General features: G+C 49.8%; 1 protein-coding gene and 1 long non-coding RNA gene across 3 annotated transcripts; one reads left to right on the top strand and one right to left on the bottom strand.

The window, feature by feature from the left end:
• The first annotated feature begins 6,741 nt into the window (after positions 1–6,741).
• Positions 6,742–18,502, top strand: LOC140686439 (polyunsaturated fatty acid lipoxygenase ALOX12-like). Of its 2 annotated transcripts, none has more exons than XM_072940548.1 (14): positions 6,742–6,928; positions 7,557–7,758; positions 8,910–8,991; positions 9,096–9,218; positions 9,334–9,437; positions 9,686–9,846; positions 10,678–10,821; positions 11,650–11,859; positions 13,946–14,032; positions 14,232–14,401; positions 14,897–15,018; positions 16,947–17,047; positions 17,170–17,340; positions 17,463–18,502. In XM_072940548.1, the coding sequence occupies exons 1-14, from the start codon at positions 6,794–6,796 to the stop codon at positions 17,640–17,642; spliced, it is 1,992 nt and encodes a 663-aa protein (XP_072796649.1). In that variant the 5' UTR covers positions 6,742–6,793; the 3' UTR covers positions 17,643–18,502. The 2 variants fall into 2 exon arrangements, with proteins under 2 accessions (XP_072796649.1, XP_072796648.1); XM_072940547.1 differs by having other exon boundaries at positions 6,794–6,928; positions 7,557–7,806.
• On the bottom strand, positions 7,893–19,533 carry LOC140686446 (uncharacterized). The gene is made up of 5 exons (XR_012060261.1): positions 19,176–19,533; positions 17,273–17,353; positions 11,715–11,960; positions 9,860–9,985; positions 7,893–8,965 (listed from the first exon to the last, which is right to left on the bottom strand). It is a non-coding gene; the product is annotated as an uncharacterized lncRNA (long non-coding RNA).
• Between the last annotated feature and the right edge of the window lie 13 nt (positions 19,534–19,546).

The raw sequence follows: 19,546 nt of genomic DNA, 5'->3' as shown, positions 1-19,546 counted from the left end.
CAATTCCCAGTACCTCCATTAAAAAATAAATACATAAACCTAATTACCCCCTCACCAAATTAAAAAAAGAGAGAGAGACTATTACAGTATTCTATACATTTGCTTTCTCAATCCTTCCTTCTCCTAAGGATGGGAAGTAGTTTGATGTTTCTTAGGCTCCAGGAATATAGAACTGGGGTGGTGGGTAGATCATAATACTGGTCTCAACTCTTCACTCTCCCTTCCTATGAAAGAATTGCCCTTCCTGTCCATTTCCATAGACTTAGTGACTCCTCTGAGAGGAGAAATATACAGCCCTGTGCTCTTGACCTAAGGCTTGGCCGTGTAGCTTGCTTTGGCCAATAGACTGGAAATGGATATGACTCCTTCCACATTTAAAGAGAAGCCTTTTGCCATGAGAACAGCATGTTGAAAATAAGGGCTGCTCCTTCAGCCTGTATCCCAAATAAAGAAGACTTATGGAGCAGAGTCCAGCAAAGCCACAGAGGACAGAAATGAACCTTTGCTGTTGCAAACCACAGAGGACTGGGGCTCATCTGTTACTGCAGCAACGAGGATCCACGTGTCGTTGGTTTAACCACCTCCAGTCATCACACAGTTACCTCTGCAGCCTGAAGATAGTGCATACAAACCTCTAATTCTTGTCCCTCTCTCCTGGGACCAGCAGCAGGATTCTGCACGGGAAAACATTGTTCCATGGCACATGGGAGTTTAATTCTTTTTCTGAATGTCTATATTTGCCTCATATGAAAAGAGGCTCCTCGGAGAATAACACCAGCGGCAGTGTTTAAAAAAAAAATCAGTAGCAGGATGGCCACAGCTAAAGAATGAATATGTGAGTTGAAGATCCAGCCAAGGGATTCTCTCAAAGTACAAAGCACAGAAATGGGACTTCATAAAGTGAGGAAGAGACACTGAGGGACATGGGGGAAAAAATCCGGAAGTTCCAACATCTATGTAAAAGCTAAAGAAGGAGAGACTGGAAACAAGTGAAAGAATGGCGCTATTGAAACAAAGAATGTTCTTGCAATTAATCATGAAGGATTGAATCTCTGCTCCTTTCTTTGCTCTCATTCCTCCCTCCACTAAAACAACAGGCAAGGAATTTTTTAAAAAGCATAACTACAAAGAGAATGGAGATAAGAGTAGATAACAGATCATGTCCATATTTTGGAAGCTTAAAGCAGATGGACAAGTGGTAATTAACTTGGCAGACCAGAGAAAGTTAAAGGGCAGATGACTACAGGGTACATACATGTGGGCCAGTGAGCACAGATACCCAGAAAGGCTCAGCAACTGGAGTATCAGTGATCCCCGAAGATAGCGGTGCAGGTAAAGCTGAACACAGTAGGACTGATTGAAAAATCTGTATGAGAAGCCCACAAACGGCCCCCATTAATCCTGAGTTGGGTATGGGGGTGCTGGGGATCAAGCCAACCAGAGAGAGATTTCTGGTGGCAGAAAATGGCAAAAAACATGTGGAGAATATACGTAGATGGCTAATATTCAGTCTTACAACTGATCTTGTCTTTATTTAAAATTTTGAGGGATAGATGGGATTTCAAAACTGTAAAATAGATAAACAAGATTACACTGTACCGCACAGGGAAATATACACAAGATCTGATGGTAGCTCACAGAGGGAAAAATGTGACAATGAATATATATATGTTCATGTATGACTGAAAAATTGTTCTCTACACTGGAATTTGACACAACATTGTAAAATGATTATAAACCAACAAAAAATTTTTTAATTTTTGATATTTTTGTTTACTGTGAATTTTTGCATTAATTTTGATCTTTTCAAATATTGCATTAAAATATTATTTACCTTGATGACCAGGTTTTGGGGGGACACTTTAAATGTTGCTCCCAAGGTAAGTGCCTCACTCGCCTCACCCTATTCCCCACCCTGGCTATTGCCCTCTCAAACCTTCAGTACAAATCTGTTACATGGATCCGCTCTGGGTTAGTGATAGCTTTTAAATATGGTTCAGCACAAGATGGAGCAAAGAGATCACAGGCGGCAGGCAAGACATGAAAATTATCTAGGTTATTCTAAGTGAAGTAAGCCAGAAACAGAAAGAAAAATACCATAGGATATCACTCATTTGTGGAATCTAAAAGAAAAAGAAAAAGAAAAAAAGGACACTAATGAACTCATCTACAAAACCGAAAGAAACTCACAGACACAGTAAACAATCTTACAGTTACCAGGGAAAAGAGGGTGGGAAGGGATATATGTGGGAGTTTGAGATTTACAAATGTTAACCACTATATATAAAAATAGATTTTAAAAAATTTCTTCTATATAGCATAGGGAACTATATTCAATATCTTGTAATAACCTTTAATGAAAAAGAATATGAAAATGAATATATGTGTATGTATATATGCATGACTGGGATATTGTGCTGTACACCAGAAACTGACACATTATAACTGACTATACTTCAATAAAAAATAAAAGATTATCTAGAAATCAGTGTGAATTAAAAATTTTGAGTAATGTAGGATTATCAGAAAAAAAGAGAAAGATAAACAGAGTTTGGGATGGTTTGGGGGATGCTGGCAGGGGTCCCAGAGAAGGAGTGGAATTTCTCCTCTGATGGACCCCACAACTCATTTGTCCCTTAACCGTTGTTTCTCCAAGATGGAGTAAAAAGCCCAAAATGCTGTGGGTCTGGCCTTGCAGTTCAGTCCTGAAAAAGAGAGGCCAGGGGCTGCATGTTGGATTCCTGGGAATCCCAGCCCCTTCTCCAGAGTAGTTGGAATAATCCTCCCACTTGGTAGCATATGAAGCTCCCACGCCCATAAAAACTAACCGCCCCACCCCTCATGGCCACTCGCACTTCTGAGTGAGGTGGCCCGCGCTCTGCCTATGGAGTGAAACTACTTTAAACTGAGCACCCAACCCCCACACCTCCTGGCCTTTCTCTTGCCTTCTGAAACAGCCCACACTCTGTCTATGGAGTATGTATCTCTCTAAATAAATCTAGCCTTACTCAACTGTGGCTCACTCTTGAATTCTTTCCTGTGAGAAGCCAAGGACCCACACTTGGTGACGCACATCCCAGGGGCTCATCCGAGACCTGGGACACAGCCATCCTCTTGCCTCACATTTTTTCCTGTATCAGTTCCAATAGAGACCCATCAGCAGGAAAGAACCAAAAGGGAACCCTCTGTGAGCAAAGTTCTCTGGTTAAAGGACCAGGTTCAACACCAATGCCTAAAGGTTTAAGCGGCTGAGGCTGGACATGGGCCTGACCCAGGCCCCTGGCACCAGTCATGCTTGGGGCCCTTGCCCAAGCCTGTGCGAACAGGCGTTGGGAAGCCCAAGTGTGCGTCACTGTCGTGGCCTGTGCAGTGGTCCCTGCAGCACCAGAAAATGACCCATAGTATGTGCAGGAACAATGTTCCCGCAATCGACCACTGAACAAGAACAGAAGCAAGTAACACCACTCAGAGAGGAAAGTGCTGGGCTTCGTGCAAACAGGGGCAGGTGGGACCTCAAATGACTCAATGGAAAACATGTGCTACAGCGTCGGCCCTGAAATCAGATCCTATGTTTGGTTCGAAGCTACACAGTTTATAATGCCGTGTTTGTGTGTTTAATTTGCCCTCAAGGAACAAATACAAATGTCTATAGCCCTGTGCCAAGTATGGGTTCCAAAGATTCATGCAGAGGGGACAACTGAGTTATCCTCTAACCGACTGCAGTTTGAGCCACCCTGGCACAGAGGAAAGGAAGAGGATGAAATTATCCTTGTGATTAGAACACTTTAGCAAGACTTTTTGGCTTGAAAGCCAAGGTCCATCCCTCTTTCCCACACCCCTTGGTGAGAGAAGCTTTAATCCAGTTAAGTTGTTCTGCAGAGAGAGGTCATGGGAATGTGGGTTGCAGAACAGGGCCCTGGGAGTCTGGAAGAAGAGAGAGTCTGGCTCTGGTGTGCACACCTGGGCCTCCCCACCGTGAAGGGCCTGGCAAGGCCAAGGCCCTGGTCCTTCCCGGGGCATAGGTACACAACAAAATGGTAATTGTGAAGACAAATAAGCAGCTTCATTCTCCCTGCTGAAAATAATAAACTTCTTCCTCTTTCCCCCTTTTCTTAGCACATTAGCTTTATTTTTATTTATTTTATTTTTTATTTTTTTGGAGCATTAACTTTAGAAAACTTGTAGCTACAAGTTCTTCCTGTGCCTCTTTGAAATGTGTGGAAATCTTTTCAGAAGCTAAACCAGCCTCTTGCTGGTTTTTGACCCAGGAATGTCACTCCCAAGGCCCCCCGCCAAGAGCCATCTCTTTCAAATGGAAATTTCAGGAGGTAGCACCCCCATCTCCCAGTTTCAGTGGGAGGGTAGGACCTTAACTGAGGTAGGCTCCTTCCACCAAGTTGCAAAACTATCTCCTATCATAAAGATACAAGAACTTAGTCCTATGATTAAGCCTACTAGTAACCCAGAGGCTCACCAGTTACCAGGTAAAGTTAGGATGAACTGTGTGTGACAAACGGTGCGGTCAAGCCTCTTACTTTGAGGACTAGTTTACTGTTTATCTTGAGGGCATATGTGTGATAGCTGCACCTCTTGGCTGTACTGCTTTATATAAGGACTACTTTATCTTTACAGTCTCTTAGCGGATGGCCTGTGACGCATATCACATTCTGGGAATGCTTATTCAATTATACAACTGTTTTCTTTCCTCTGCAACCTTTGTGGAGGGGTTTTAGGGGTTTTTCTGGGTTGGGCAATTTTGTTTTAAATTCTGTTCCTCAGCATAATGCATGTGCTGAAAAAAGAAAAAAAAAACCTGGAAGGGTCTTGAGGAGCAAGATCCCTAAATGGGAGGCTGGGGTCTGTGGAGGGACATGGAGAAACAGTGTGGGGTGGGGAATGGCGGAGGAATTTCCAGAAGGAATGCTGCTGACATTCAACTGGAAATTGTTTCCAGTCTGTAAATAGAATAATGGCAGCGGATACATACACAGGCTAGTGTCAGGCATTGTTCTAAATATTTTAAACATTAACCCCGTTAGCCTATGTAGTGGCTTGGATTATAGCTCTTAGTCATTCGTTCCCCGCCTCACCCTGCCTCTGCTGCGTGACCTCGAGGGATACTAGAATGGGCAGAAAAGTTGTCACGAAACAGCAGAGAAGCAGGCTGAAGTCTAGATGGGTTCTGGAAATAGGTGTGAAGCAAACTCTCTTTTCTAGGCCAAAGTGACCCTTGAAGGGTGTGTATGGAAAACCAGATTCAGCTACTACGTAAGATGGGGACATGAGATAGTCTAAGTATTACAGGATAAGGGGACCCCCCCGAACTGGAGGAAACTAGGGTCCAGCATGTGACAGACACCAGCCCTGAGCACAGAGGATGTAGGCAGCAGTGGGCCCAGAAGATAAGAAGAAAGCACACTGTAAGGATGAGACACTTCCAGAAGTTTGGAGGCTAGAAGGCAGGACTGGAATCCCTCTTATGCTCCCCCACTCGCCGAGTAACCACACATCAAGTCATTTTTGAAAGTCCCTAACCAGCACTGGCCCCTCCATAGCTCCCTGGTTTCCTGCCCAGAGAGCCACAAAGGACCAGGAAATAGCTGGGGGGAGCAGGATAAAGACTAGAAAGAAGATGAAAGAGGTAGAACTTCATAACTAATAAAAACCTTGCATCTAATTTCTTAGAAGAAAACTGAAAAAAGCTTCAGATGGGGGAAGCAGGTACCAGGGTCAGTAAGGCCAGAATAAAAATGAACCTGATTTCTTCTGTATAGAACAGAGAACTATATTTAATATCTTGTATTAAACTACAGTGAAAAAGAATATGAACACGAATATATATAAGTATGACTGAAACATTTATGCTGTACTGCAGAAATTGACACACTGTAAACTGACTATACTTCAATTTTAAAAAATTAAACTTTTAAAAAATAAAAAATTAACCTGGAACATATGGAAGGGGAAGAGGTTGTGTTCACCTGGAAGGGAACAAAGTCCAGGGGAACTGTCCATGGATGCTGTGTCCCTAAGTTACTCCACACTGTACCCTGACACCTGGATCCTAACATTCTCTGCACCCACTGTGAACGTTGGACAAAAGGTTTTCACTGCCCTGCCTCAGCGGGGCCTCCCCCTGTATCTGGTGTGCCTGGGGTCTTAACCTAGCCATGTTGGAAAGCAGGTTGAGGTCTGGGGTGCAAGTCTTTGAACTGCTACTTTTCCGGTTCTAGGAAGCCTGGGGGACCTCAGGTCATTTACTAAAACACTGGGCTCAAATGAGGTCGAAAGCAGGAACTGAAAACCTACTGGCCATACCGGGTCTAGCAGCAGGACACTGCGTGCTCCCTGGGGCCCAGCCAAGAAAAGCAGAGACTTTCCCCTCCATTGGAAGACCGACCCACCTCCTCTTCCGCCTAGCTCTCCGAAAGGCCTGGGGACCCCGGGAAGTCCTCAGCCTTGCTCCCTCAACCCCGAGGCTCCCTCGGAGGTCCAGAGAAACCCAGGCAATTCCATCCTCTCGGCCTCACCGAGGCCGGTGCCCCTTTATCTCCCGCAGCTCCGCCCGGATCCGGAGGCGCGGCCCTTCCCCACAGCCGGCTCTGCCGCTCACAGGTTCGGGCTAGTCTGGGGCGGGGACTGAGAGCGCCAGCAAGTCGTGAGAAGGGCGGGGACGCGGACCCATCTTTAAAGGCCCGGGCCTGGCCCGGGCCCCAAGGCGTCTCGACACCCGCCCGCGGCCCCAAGAAGTGCGCACGTCCCGACTCCCCTCGTCTAAGCCGCCAGGGCCGCCATGGGCCGCTACTGCATCCGCGTAGCCACCGGGGCCTCGCTCTTCGCCGGGTCGCACAACCGCGTGCGGCTGTGGCTGGTCGGGGCGCACGGGGAGACGGAGCTGGAGCTGGAGCTGCGGCCGGTGCGGGGCCAGGTCAGCAGGCGGGAGCGGGGGCCCCCACCCCGGCCCGGGCTTGGGCTCGCGGTGGGAGGGCAGCCCAGAGGCGAGAGGCCGGCGAGGCGCGGGATCCAGGAGCTAAATGACAGCTGGACCGCACTGGCTGGGACTTCCAGGTGTTGGGATGCCTGCGCCTGGGCGAGGAGGGGCGAGGAGAAGGAGGGTCGGGAGCCAGAGACGGGCTGAACGCCACCCCCTTCTCCCTTCCCAGTTACCCTGGTCTTCACAGCCTCCAACTGACTCTCTAAATGACCCCAGGCCAGTGTCAATATAGCATCAGTGTCAAATGGGATGCTCCTGGGAGAGCGCAGACGGGAATGGCTCAGTTAAAGAACGGATGGAAGTGATGGTGCTCAGGCAGCAATTCAAGACAATGCGGGCCACGCGCCGCCTTCCCTTGTCCTCCTGGTGCCATGGGGCGCCTAAAATCCACCGCGCAGGTGTCCAGAGGAGGGAACGAGGTCTTTGGAGGCATTGTCAGCGGAGGCCACCAAGGTCCCCCCTCTTCTGTCCGCACCCCGCCTCAGACCCCCAACCCTCACTCCCGGCAAAACGGCCTCTCCCAGGACCCTGCCACTAAAGTCTCCGGGTTCTGGTCCCACAGGAGGAGGAGTTTGAGCACGACGTTCCCGACGACTTGGGGCCGCTGCAGTTCGTGAAGCTGCGCAAACACCACTCCCTGGTGGACGACGCGTGGTTCTGCGACCGCATCACGGTGCAGGGCCCTGGAGCCGGCGAGGAGGCCGCCTTCCCGTGCTACAGCTGGGTGCAGGGCGACGGCGTCCTGTGCCTGCCCGAGGGCACCGGTGGGGGCAGTGGTGGGCGGTGCGGAGCCTGGGGAACTGCTGACGAAGGTGGGGGGGAGGACTGAGGAAAGTCAGGGGGGCTTGAAAAAAGTGGGTGTTCAGCAGGTTAAGTGCGAAGAAGACAGGAAATGGGGGAAAGTTATAAACTACCGAATTTATACATAGACTAAAAAAGGCTGCGAGTGGGGCTGGATAGGGACATAAGTGGTGTGTAGCTCCCACCCTCCAAGAAGGTGAGGACATAGAATGGGCGTTGAAGCAGTGATGGAAAACAGAGAAGTCCAAGTAAAAGTGAGAAGGAGATCTGGATGGGACTGGGAAGAAGTTAGGGCAGGACAGGTAAGATTAGCACATGGAATAGGGGCTGGGGAGGACCCCTGCGAGGACACAGCTAAGGGAAACAATAAATAATATGACTTGGAGAGCTGGTTTGGTTGGGAAAACATGGAAGACAACCGTCAGGGACAGGGAGCATGCTGACAGGAGGCGGGGATGAATGACAGCTAATTCAGAATTTGTTGGGGAAACAAGAGAGATGATTATGGAGGCAACTGAGGCAAGGGCAGTGATGACGGAAACGTGAAATCTATCACTTTGAGGCAGGTAAGTGTAAGTACAGATAAGAGCAGGAACAAGTTGATAATATAGACTTTGCTGGTGAGTCTTGGAACAATGAAGTCAGAAACAGAAGGCAAACACAGCTCCTCAAAGCTTTTTGAGGATGGCCAAGGTGCGGCAGGGGAGGTTCAAGACACATGAAATTAACCAAAGCAATATACTGTAGAGAAGAGGTGTAGGCACATGAGTGATTAAGATGTTATCACCTTAATTAAGGTGATTTTTCCAATCATAGATATTGATGAAATAAGATCAGGAAGGGAAAGACAGTTAAATGACAAGAAAGGGTGTCAAACATGAGACTGTTGTCTCAAGGCAAGAGATGAGGTCTGAGATTAGCACAAGCAGGAGTGCAAAGTTGGCAAAGATAAGATAAATGTGTCTGGGGAACTGATGCAGTGAGGCAAGGCCAGGGATAAAAGCAACAGAGCGTGACTGAACACATGGACTATGACTATGGAAAGGAAGATGAGGATAGGTAGCGGGGCACAGGACCACACAAACTGTGGCCAATCATCTTCATGTCTCCCCAGCCCGCCTGGCAGGAGACAATGCGCTGGACGTGTTCCAGAAACATCGAGAGAAGGAACTGAAAGAAAGACATCAGATATACTGGTGACCACCCACCTACAGGGCCCCTTGGTTGTACCCCCATTCCCTGACCCTGCCCCCATCACTGACCTGGACACCCTCCCTGAAGCCTTCTCCCTGTCTCCTAGCTGGGCCACCTGGAAGGAAGGCTTACCACTGACAATAGCTGCGGGCTGTGAGGATGATCTACCTTCAAACATGAGATTCCATGAGGAGAAGAGGCTGGACTTTGAATGGACACAAAAGGCGGGGTGAGAAGAGCCTGGAGCTCAGAGTGGAAAGAAGGCTGGGAGACCCCAAAATGGTGATAAATGGGGAGGGGCTGATGGATCAGCAAATGGGTTCATGCCACCACACCTGTCCTAGGGCCCTGGAGATGCTCCTCAAACGTGTGCACACCCTCCTGAGCTCCTGGAACCGCCTGGAGGATTTTGATCACATCTTCTGGGGCCAGAAGAGTACCCTGGCTGGTCAGTGGTCCCCCCAGGTCTCTAGAACCCCCTGATGGCCCCTTTTGATGACCCAACCATCACACTTCACAGTCCCGCATAACTACTTCCCAGATGAGAACATATTATGCTTGGTTATTTCTCAGAGGCCCCAAGATGAAAAGGCAGGGGCTGGATACGGGCTGGTCATATGCTGGATCGCTGGGGTAGGGCCTGGAGGATCCCAACTGTGTACTGTCTTCCTTCTCCACTCCACCCCGACCCCACAGAGAACGTTCGCCAGCGCTGGCAGGAGGATGAATTTTTTGGCTACCAGTTCCTCAATGGCGCCAACCCCATGCTGTTGAGACGCTCCACCGCTCTGCCCCCTCGGCTAGTGCTGCCCTCGGGGATGGAGGAGCTACGGGCCCAGCTGGAGAAAGAACTCCAGGTACCCGTCCCACCTTTGCCTTGTTCTCTCCTTGGCAGTGTGGCCAGCAGTTGTGAAGAGGAGGGACCAAGGCTGAGTCAGGGTCAGGAGGTTGTGGGAATCCACTGCCTCTTGGTCCAGAGTCCAGTGCTGGAAAAACCTAGAGATAATAAGGCATGTAAGGGAAAACTATAAGGAGCACCCAGGGTGGAGGGGAACCAGGATGGATTCCCAGGGCACAGATGGGGCCAGAGATGTTAGTAGGGACGATGACTTTCCCTGGCTGATATCGGTGCTCCAGACACCAGTGTTCACAGGCAGGAAGAAAGATAAAGAATGCACCATCAGGTAGAGAGAACTGGGGAGGTTACCTGGGTTTGGAAGAGATGAGCAGGGCGGGACGTGAGTGTGTCTGTGTGCGTGTGTGCTGGACTCCATGGTGGTGGTAGGCAGGGGAACCTCTGTGGATCACTCGGCAGAGGAGGTGAGGTTTGGATAGGGAGTCAGAGAGTGCTGGCTGAACTGATGACAGTCAAATCCACTGAGCAGATCATTGAGGAATGGGGGTAAGGGGCCTGGCCATCTTGACAAGGGGACAGCTTGCAAACCAGACTCAGCAGTCCTGGTTCTAAAACCAGATCTCCTACTACACAGCCCTCACTAGGCGGTTTCTTCACTTGTCTAAAATGAGAGGAACTGGGCCAGCTGCTCTGCTCCCGACAGGACTCTGCTACTGACACAAGATGATAGCAAGAAGCAAGCTAAATGTCTTTAGATGTCTTCCCCCTTTGCCCAGGCCCTCTAGTGGTGGACTTTGAACTCTAACGATGGATACATTCCTCCTTTCCCCAGAATGGTTCCCTGTTTGAGGCGGATTTCATCCTCCTGGATGGAATTCCAGCCAATGTGATCCAAGGAGAGAAGCAGTACCTGGCTGCCCCCCTCGTCATGCTGAAGATGGACCCCCATGGGAAACTGCTTCCCATGGTCATCCAGGTGAGGCGCCCTGAGCATCCCCCTCCCAACCCTGCTCTCTGACCACCTCAACCTCTGTTCCCAAGGACACAGCCCCCCGGTTCTGGGCTCCTGAATTCCATCCTCACGCAGTGAGACCTGTCCTCATGTCACTCTGCTTGTGGCCTAGTTTCTCCTTGACTCATCCAACTGGAAGGACTTGTTCAAGAGTCATAAAGGCCTTCTGGAGTTCTCCTCATATACCCAGTGGCTCTCAGACATTACTGTGCCTCAGAATCATCTAGAGGGCTTGTTAAAACACAGGTTGCTGGGTGTCCTCCCCACTTCCCCCACCCCACACACTTTCTGATGCAGTAGGTCAGCAGTGGGGACTGAGAATTTGCATTTCTAACAAATTCCCAAGCGATGCTGATGCTGATGCTGCTGGCTTGGGGACACACTGAGCATCATGATTTAATCTCCCAGTTACCTCTGACACTAACTACCCATCTACCCTTTCTTCTTCTGTTCTCAACAGTTAGGTAAAAAGTACGGTCAATGATTTCACACAGCCCACTTCCCCTTCCATCCTCCCACCATAATTCAACCCTCATCATGTTTCTCCCAAACCACTGGCAGGATCTCCTCGCTGGACGCCCTGCTTCTGACTCTCCCTGATTCAACCTGACCACCATGGCGCTCGCACGGTGCCACAGCTAGGGAGAGACAGGGTGGAAAGTCCTCATTCCTCCTACAAGATTATAACTTCTTTGATGGCAATCAACATACTCATCTGTTTCCCCAAGAATGCTGACCATAACGTCACACATAAAGCAAGAGTTCTATGACGGCTTCATTTCTCTTTCCCAGCTCCAGCCTCCCAGCCCCAGCTCCCCGACCCCACCACTCTTCCTGCCCTCAGATCCTCCACTTGCCTGGCTCCTGGCAAAGTCCTGGGTCCGAAATTCAGATTTCCAGCTGCATCAGCTCCAATATCATCTGCTGAACACTCATCTGCTGGCCGAGGTCATCGCTGTGGCCACCATGAGGTGCCTCCCGGGACTGCACCCTGTCTTCAAGGTACAACCTCCACCCTCCACATCCCTCTTGAGTCAGAGCCCAGAGAAAGGAAACCGCCCAGTGGCAAATGATATTGCAGCATCAAAAAAAATTTACGTCACCTTGTGAGAGAAAGAGGGGAGAAGAGAAGGAAGACAGAGTCCATATGTTGAGACTCAGATTTTAATTAGGTCGAGTCACTTAACGTTTCTTCAGAACATATTATTAATATGGCCCTCTGAAATTCTCAGAGATCTGATGATCTAGCAATGGGCCTAGCCAGATTACTAGGAAAACAAAGGCCTTGTTCCTGCCTTAGGAGATTTATTAGCCAGAAAGACAAGCGGTGTCCATTAGAACCACCCAGAGATCATCTGGAACTAGACTCTGAAATCACAAGAGACCACCTATAAACACTAGGGCGTTGATGGAGCAAATTCCACCCCAGCTGAGTCTGCTAAGTAGCAACAGATCAAAAGGCAAGGACAGGAGCCCAGCGGGCCGTTTAAACCTGCCCCAGAGAGAGATGGAGAAAGATACGCATTGGCAAGGTGGCGACAGGAATGAAAAGGACAAAAATCAAAGGGCTGGTGCAGGGGGGTAACAGCAGCTGCAGCATGCCTGCGTGCCAGAACGGAGACAGAAAGGTCAGAGGTCTAAGCTCCTCCTAGGAGCCCAGGGGTGGGTGTGCTGGAGTGATCTGGAAAGCCTGTGGGCTTAGGAAAGACCGAGTTCAGCATCTGTTGCCAGGCAGAGGCAGTCACATAAAGCCTGTGCTTGCTTCAAACTGTCCTCAAAATCTGGACGGCACTTTAGATACAGGGAACAAAGCAAAGGAGGGACAAAAGTGACACAAGTTGAGGAACCAGAGCAATGATCAGAAACAGTGAAACCAAGAGAAGCAGCCAGTTGAGAAGTAAAGATGAGGTGCTCCATTTTGGGTGCATGGAGTCGGAAATGTTGGCAAGAGATGCCAGTGAGCACCTGGTCAGGAGAACGACGAAACTGTGTTTCAGTGGGGTTTCTGCCCAACCCTCCAAGCCTGGCCAGTAGTAGCTGTGGCCTCCTGGAGTCCTGGGTGACACAGAAAAGATGGAGACCAGTGGAACTGACAGAATCTGGGATTTCACTGATCTCTAGGGGGCCATGCACCACCCTCTTCCGCTCATCTTGACCAGGCTCAGCCTCTATTCACACTTAAATTCCCCCTTCAGTCCCCTCCAAGCCCCATCTCCACTGCCATGGCAACAGCACGGCAAACAGCTGAGCTGTTACCGGTACACGGGGGAGAGCCCAGCCGGCACGTGTCCTGGAGGTGGTGTGTGCAGGCTCGGGACTCAGACTGCCCAGCTCTGAATCCTGAATCCTGACCTCTGTACTTACCAGATGTGAGCTCAGTGTCCTGCCCTCTAAGTGGGGACAACAGGAGCTCCACTGTGGCTCAAGGATAAAATGACACAACAGCGTGACAGAGGCTAAAAGCTGTGAAAACATCCGTTCTTGCAGCGATTGTTACTGTTATTCGGAGTTGTCTGTCCTCAGGTGTCTTCTCTCCTCATGCGGACTTCGGGCTTTCTATGACACTCAGCGCCCCTCATGAACTTTCTGAGAAGTTTCAGTTCACTGTGACCTGCTCTGACCCCCTGGCACCAGAGGTATTGCTGGCTCATCCCGTGTCCAGCAGCAACTCATATAGATACCAACACTGCATGAAACCTGCACTCCAGAGGGAAACAATAACAAGGACCCTTCCTCCAGGACTTCTGTGTGCACCAAACACTCCTCACACATCACCCACATAAACACCACAGCCTCCCGAGACAAAAGACCCTATCATCACCTGCTGCTGACAGATGAGGTGCTAGACAGGAGAAGAGTCAGAGCCAGGACCCTGAACGAGCATTAGAGTGAGGGCTGAACTGTAGGTGGAAACCAGGCCAGTCTGCTCCAGAGCCTGACTCAGAGGGGAGTAAAGAGAATGAAAGTGATCGCAGAAGCAGGAGACCGGCCTGTCAAGGGAGGAGAGGAGAGAAGGCCACTGTGCTCTGCAAGGAAGGACCCAAGCACGATCCACCATTAACCACCCCCATAATCTCCTCCATCCCAGTTTCTGATGCCACACATCCGCTACACTATGGAAATCAACACCCGGGCACGGACCCAACTCATCTCAGATGGAGGTGTATTTGATAAGGTAAGGAGATGATGGGGCAGGGGGTTGCCAACCATCCAACTGTCTGCGATCTCCTGCCACTTTCAAGATCCCCAACCCACCAGTGTGAAAGTCCTGACCCTTTATATCCAGAGCTTTAAATGTGAAAATCCCACACTTGAACCCCTTAAATACTGTGCTCTGGCTTCTTCCTCAAGGTCTCACATCTCTCTTGTCCCAGGTAGTGAGCACCGGTGGTGGGGGCCACGTGCACTTGCTCCGCCGGGCCATGGCTCAGCTGACCTACTGCTCCCTCTGTCCTCCTGACGATCTGGCTGAACGCGGGCTGCTGGGAACCCCAGGTGCTCACTACGCCCACGATGCTTTACGGCTCTGGGACATCACTGCCCGGTGGGTGAGAGTGGGAGCCAAGAAATGGAGGGGTTGGGGGAGAGGGTGAGTGGGGCTCTGGCCTGACATCAGCACGGGGCAAAAGGAGTCTAAATACAAGAGGGTCCAGACAGGAGGAGCAGAGACTCCATCCTGGGGGGAGATGAGGACGAGTGAGGAGTCAGTGGGTAAGGTCCGAGAAGGAGGAGATGGGGGACAGAAAGCCTCGGTCAGGAAACTGTGGACTGGGAGGCTGAGGGATCTGGACAAAACAGGGTTTTGTTTTGTTTTTTGCCAGGAAGAATGGCTATCACCCACGCACAGGGAATTCCTAAAACGGATGACCCACATTTCCTTCCTTTCTCACCTAGTTTGTAGAAAGAGCTGGAATGACCCAGAAGGCAGGTCTTGAACAATCTACGCTCAGACACCGAGAGTCAGCTGGGCAGAGGCCACGGCAAAGTGGAGAGGTCAGAGCCTTCTCTCCACCAGCTCACCTCCCGCTCCCCTGGGCAGGTACGTGGAGCGGATCATCCAGCTCTTCTACCACGGGGATGATGTCGTGAGAGGGGACCCTGAGCTGCAGGCCTGGTGTCAGGAGATCACTGAGGTGGGGCTGTGCCGGGCCCAGGACCGAGGTGAGACCCCTCCCCAGAGACAGGGGCTCCTCGGACCCTCTGCCCAGAGCTCCTTCTCAGCCTTGTCCGTCTGGGTTCAGGACGGCAACCCTTCACCGCACCCCCGTCTCCCTCCACACGTGAAGCACCTGAATCCCATTCCCACCTCCGGAGACTCACTACAGTTACAGACACCCAAGGGCCGCCCTTCTCGGAGACCCTGGTCATCAACCCTCACTTCCACCCCTACCCCCAGCCTGTCACAGTGTGGAGCCCAACAGGGCCAGAACCCCGGCCAGGCAGGGATCTGCCCGGGTCCTCCCAGAGCTCACATTCTCGCCTCACGGTTGTCGGTTTCCTAGCCAAGGATATAAATGGGGAGCTTATTCCCATCAAAGCCCATGATGGCCTTCCCTGGCTCCTCCCACTTCTGCTCCTGTTCATCACACAGACGGTCCAGGCACCCTGCACACTCACCACAGCACAAGGTCATTTCTAGGTGCAAACTCAGTGCTCTGTGTGCTTTGGCTCAACCCTGAACTCAGTGTCCTACCCCTTGGGACTCTCATTTCTTTGGCCAATCCAGCCACCATCTGCCCCCTGCTTCTAAACTCTGAGGAAGAAACAGCCTTTCTTGAGCTCTTCTGAGGTCTGTCCTCCTCTCTCTAACTCACGTGGGCCAGCCTGTCCCTGCTGTACATCGCCCTTTGGTCCCTGCCCCTCACACTTCACACCAACATCTCTGCCTCTGTGGGACAACTACAGACATTTACTGGGGAGCCACTGTGGCCAGCCTCTGGGGGTGTGGTGAGTGCTAACCAACACCTGCCCTCTGGAGGGGTGTCTCCCTGCGGAGTCAGTGGCTGCAAACTGCCCCCCACCCTCCCAGGACCAGACTTTCTCCAGTACATCTCAGTGCTGTCCCTTAGCTCCACATGCTCTCGGAAGACCCTGCCTCCTCTCCCCAGCCATCTTTTCCCCAACCAGTATCTACATTTGGAAGATGAAAATAAACATCTGCCTGTTAACTTTAACCTCAACTAACTGCCTCTCATCCCCTCCTCCTCTACTCTCCTGCAGTTCTTATAGCTCACCTTTGCCTCATTTTTCCCAGTAGACTTTTTAGAGAAAATATTGTAAAATTTTAAAAGCCAAAAAAGGGGGGGGGAGGAATATAGCTCAGTGGTAGAGCTCACGTTTAGTAAGGTTCAATCCCCACTACCTCCATCAAAAAATAATAAATTTTTTAAAATAAAAAAGCCTGAGATTAGCAGTCAGGCACCCCAGTTCAAGGTCAGCCACTGCCTTTCCCCAACTACGTGATCCTGATTTTTGGTCTTTGATTTTTTTTTTAAATGAATAACAGGGGAGTGATTATACTTGTTCCACTTGACTGACAGGATTATTGGGTCTCTGAGCCCCGACCTCCACTGTCAACTGAGTAGCCTGACGTATTCTTCGTGGAAAGCCTCTCTTGGCTGTGACACTATAAACCCATGACTTCTCTTATCCCTCAAGTTATAACTCAAACATTCATAATTCCCTGTCTGGAAATAGGAGGCGGCATCCCAAGTTTCTCAGCCACTTTTTGACGCAGAGGATTTTTGATCAGTCAGAACTTTTCAGTCCCCACTCTTCCATGATAACAATAATTATTAATTATTGAGCTCTTGCTCCATGCCAGGTGACTATCTCATGCATAAGGTAGGGGGTGCTCCACATTCCACAGCTGAAGAAGTTGAGGCTTAGGGAGGTTCAGTAATTGGCCCGAGGTAACCCAACTATTTGACTTGAGCCTGAACTGAAACTCAGTCTGATGCAAATCTATTGGAAGAAAGGACCAAAGAAGCAAGCACCCACCAATTCCAAAATGCAGGCATCCCAGACATTGGTCTCGTTTTCTCTCCTCTCAGGCTATAAACTCTAAATCCTGTTCCCTTCCCACCCAGGTTTCCCTGTGTCCTTCCAGTCCCAGAATCAACTCTGCCATTTCCTTACCATGTGTGTCTTCACATGCACTGCTCAGCATGGGGCCATCAACAAGGGCCAGGTATGGACAGCTAAAAGCCCAGGCCCCTGAAGACAGGTGTCTGGACCTTGGGATGCCCAAGGGAGAGATGGGGGTTCAGACCCTAAGTACCAGGGTCCTAGGGCTGCAGTTTCTTCCCCCAGCTGGAATGGTATGCCTGGGTCCCTAATGCCCCATGCACAATGCGGATGCCCCCACCCACCACCAAGGAAGACGTGACAATGGCCACAGTGATGGGCTCACTACCTGATGTCCAAAAGGCCTGTCTTCAAATGGCCATCACATGGCATCTGGGTCGCCGCCAGCCAGACATGGTAAGAGAGGACTCTGGGGAAAGGGAAATGACAGTTGGAAGGGAAACATCAGAGCGAAGGGCTGGACTCTAGGTGCGGCTGCCTTCAAACTGGAAACCGACTGATCTTTTGTTCCTTCTTAGGTGCCTTTGGGGCATCACAAAGAAAAATATTTCTCAGAAGCCAAGGCCAAGGCTGCACTAAACCAATTCCAAACAGATTTGGCAAACCTGGAAAGGGAGATTGCAGCCCGGAATGAGCAACTTGACCTGCCCTATGAATACCTGAAGCCCAGCCTCACGGAGAACAGCATCACTATCTGAGCTCTAAGGCGCCCCCACCAGGAAGACCACAGATCAGCTCTAGGGCTGAGTTTCATCTTGAGTTTCATGGTTTCCTAATCTCTGCTGCTGAGGCTCTCTTTCCTCCCCCAGTTAAATCGCCTACATCTGTACCCCACGAGCCCAAGGGGCAGTAAAACTTTTCTGTAAAGAGCCAGATAATCTTTTAGGCTCTGTAGGCCACCCAGTCTCTGTCGAGACTCCTGTTGTAGCACAGAAGCAGCCACCCGCCGTATGTAAATGGATGTGATTGCGTTCTAATAAAACTTTCTTTATGGACAGCAAAATATGAACTTCCCATGTCACAAAATATCCTTCTTCTTTTGGTTTACTCAACCATTAAAAAGCAAGCAAACAAACAAACCTGTGCTTTCTTAGAGGGACATGCACAGGTTGCCGGCTGGACTTGGCCCTCAGGGGCAGTACCTGCACAAAAGTGCCCCGCAGTAGCCTGAGGCACTGACCTTTCTTGCAAACCATCCAGAGAATGCTGGAAGGGTTTCTGGGAGATTTCTGGAAGAAATTGACTCTCTCAACTAATTCTCCTTTCCTGGGAGCTTAACTTCATGCTTGGTGGCCAACTTAAAAATTCCTGACACTTCTTTGGCAACTTTTTCTCCACCCCGATTTCTCCTATTCACACACCTCCCCCAAAAGTCCTTGAATGAGAATAGTGCTCCTAAAGCAGAATAAAAACCTTCACCCCAAAATGGCTTCCTTCTCCAGACAGTCTCAAACAAGAGACATGAAATTCATGTCTCAAGATCACTTTACTTCTCTTTCGGGCCCTGGGGTCTCCACGTGTTCCCTAGGTTCCAAGTTCTCTTTCACAACACCTTTAAGAACGATGTCACAAAATAAATGGAAAAATACCACAAAGTTATGCGAACCACTGACAGCGTTTCTTTGATTCTGGGGTTTTAGGATCAAAACGACCCCTCTCAATTATTTTGTGATCACTGTCCTCACTAGAATGGGTACAACAAACTCAGTGCAAAATTGTGTTCTTTAAACACCCCTATTTCCCTGAATAATTATTACAAATCTTTCACCAGGAAAGTATACAAACTTTTTCTTTGGAGAGTGTGATCTATTCATATGTTTTAAATCTTGTACTCCGTCCGCCTCGTTCAAAGTTTCCTTAGTTTACAACAGGGAAGCAAAGTGACATTTTTGTGTGTTCATCCCCTTCTCCAGCACATTTGGCAGGACCACTCACCTGAACAACTTGCTCATTGAGTCTGCTTTTCCTGGACTTCTCCTAACGCCCAGATTTTTCCTGATTTGGCATCCAAAACCCTTCAGTATTCCATGTTTGGTAACAAAATATTACATACTTCCAATGCCAAGAAGCCTCAGCAATTTAAAGCGTCCTAGCCACAGCAGCACGCCTGGGCGCGGGAAGGGGCTGCTACCTCCTTTTACAATGTCAGAATGTCTATTTTAAAACGTAAGGATGAGTAGAGAAAAGATGGAGGCGTTCTCTCTCGGTGTAAATGTCTATGTCTCACTTACCATTTCCCCATCACAGGATACCACCCGAGACTAAGGTACCGGAGACAAAAATCAGGTAGCTTCAATCTTCTGCTCCTAAGAGCGCATCGCCAAGGTTACCAGGAGCTCCGCAACAGATAAGCCCTTTTCCCGAGGCCGAGCTACTGCTTCTTCCTCGTCACGTGACTTGCCATACTCCGTCCCGCGATATAATGGAGCCTCCTATTCAAACCTGAAGAGGGAGGAACCAAGAAATCGGAGGCCCTTCCTCCTGCAATACTCGCACCCGAGCTACACATGGGTTAATAAGGATTCCGAAGGACCTGATAAGATTTCGGACACGCTGCCTTTTCCCGCCGAAGTCCCGAGAGGACCCGGCGCCACCCAGCGCT

Source organism: Vicugna pacos, chromosome 16 (assembly GCF_048564905.1).
Source record: "Vicugna pacos chromosome 16, VicPac4, whole genome shotgun sequence".
Taxonomy (NCBI): domain Eukaryota; kingdom Metazoa; phylum Chordata; class Mammalia; order Artiodactyla; family Camelidae; genus Vicugna; species Vicugna pacos.
Note: the sequence above shows the minus strand (reverse complement) of the source record. Positions and strands in the feature narration are given on the sequence as shown.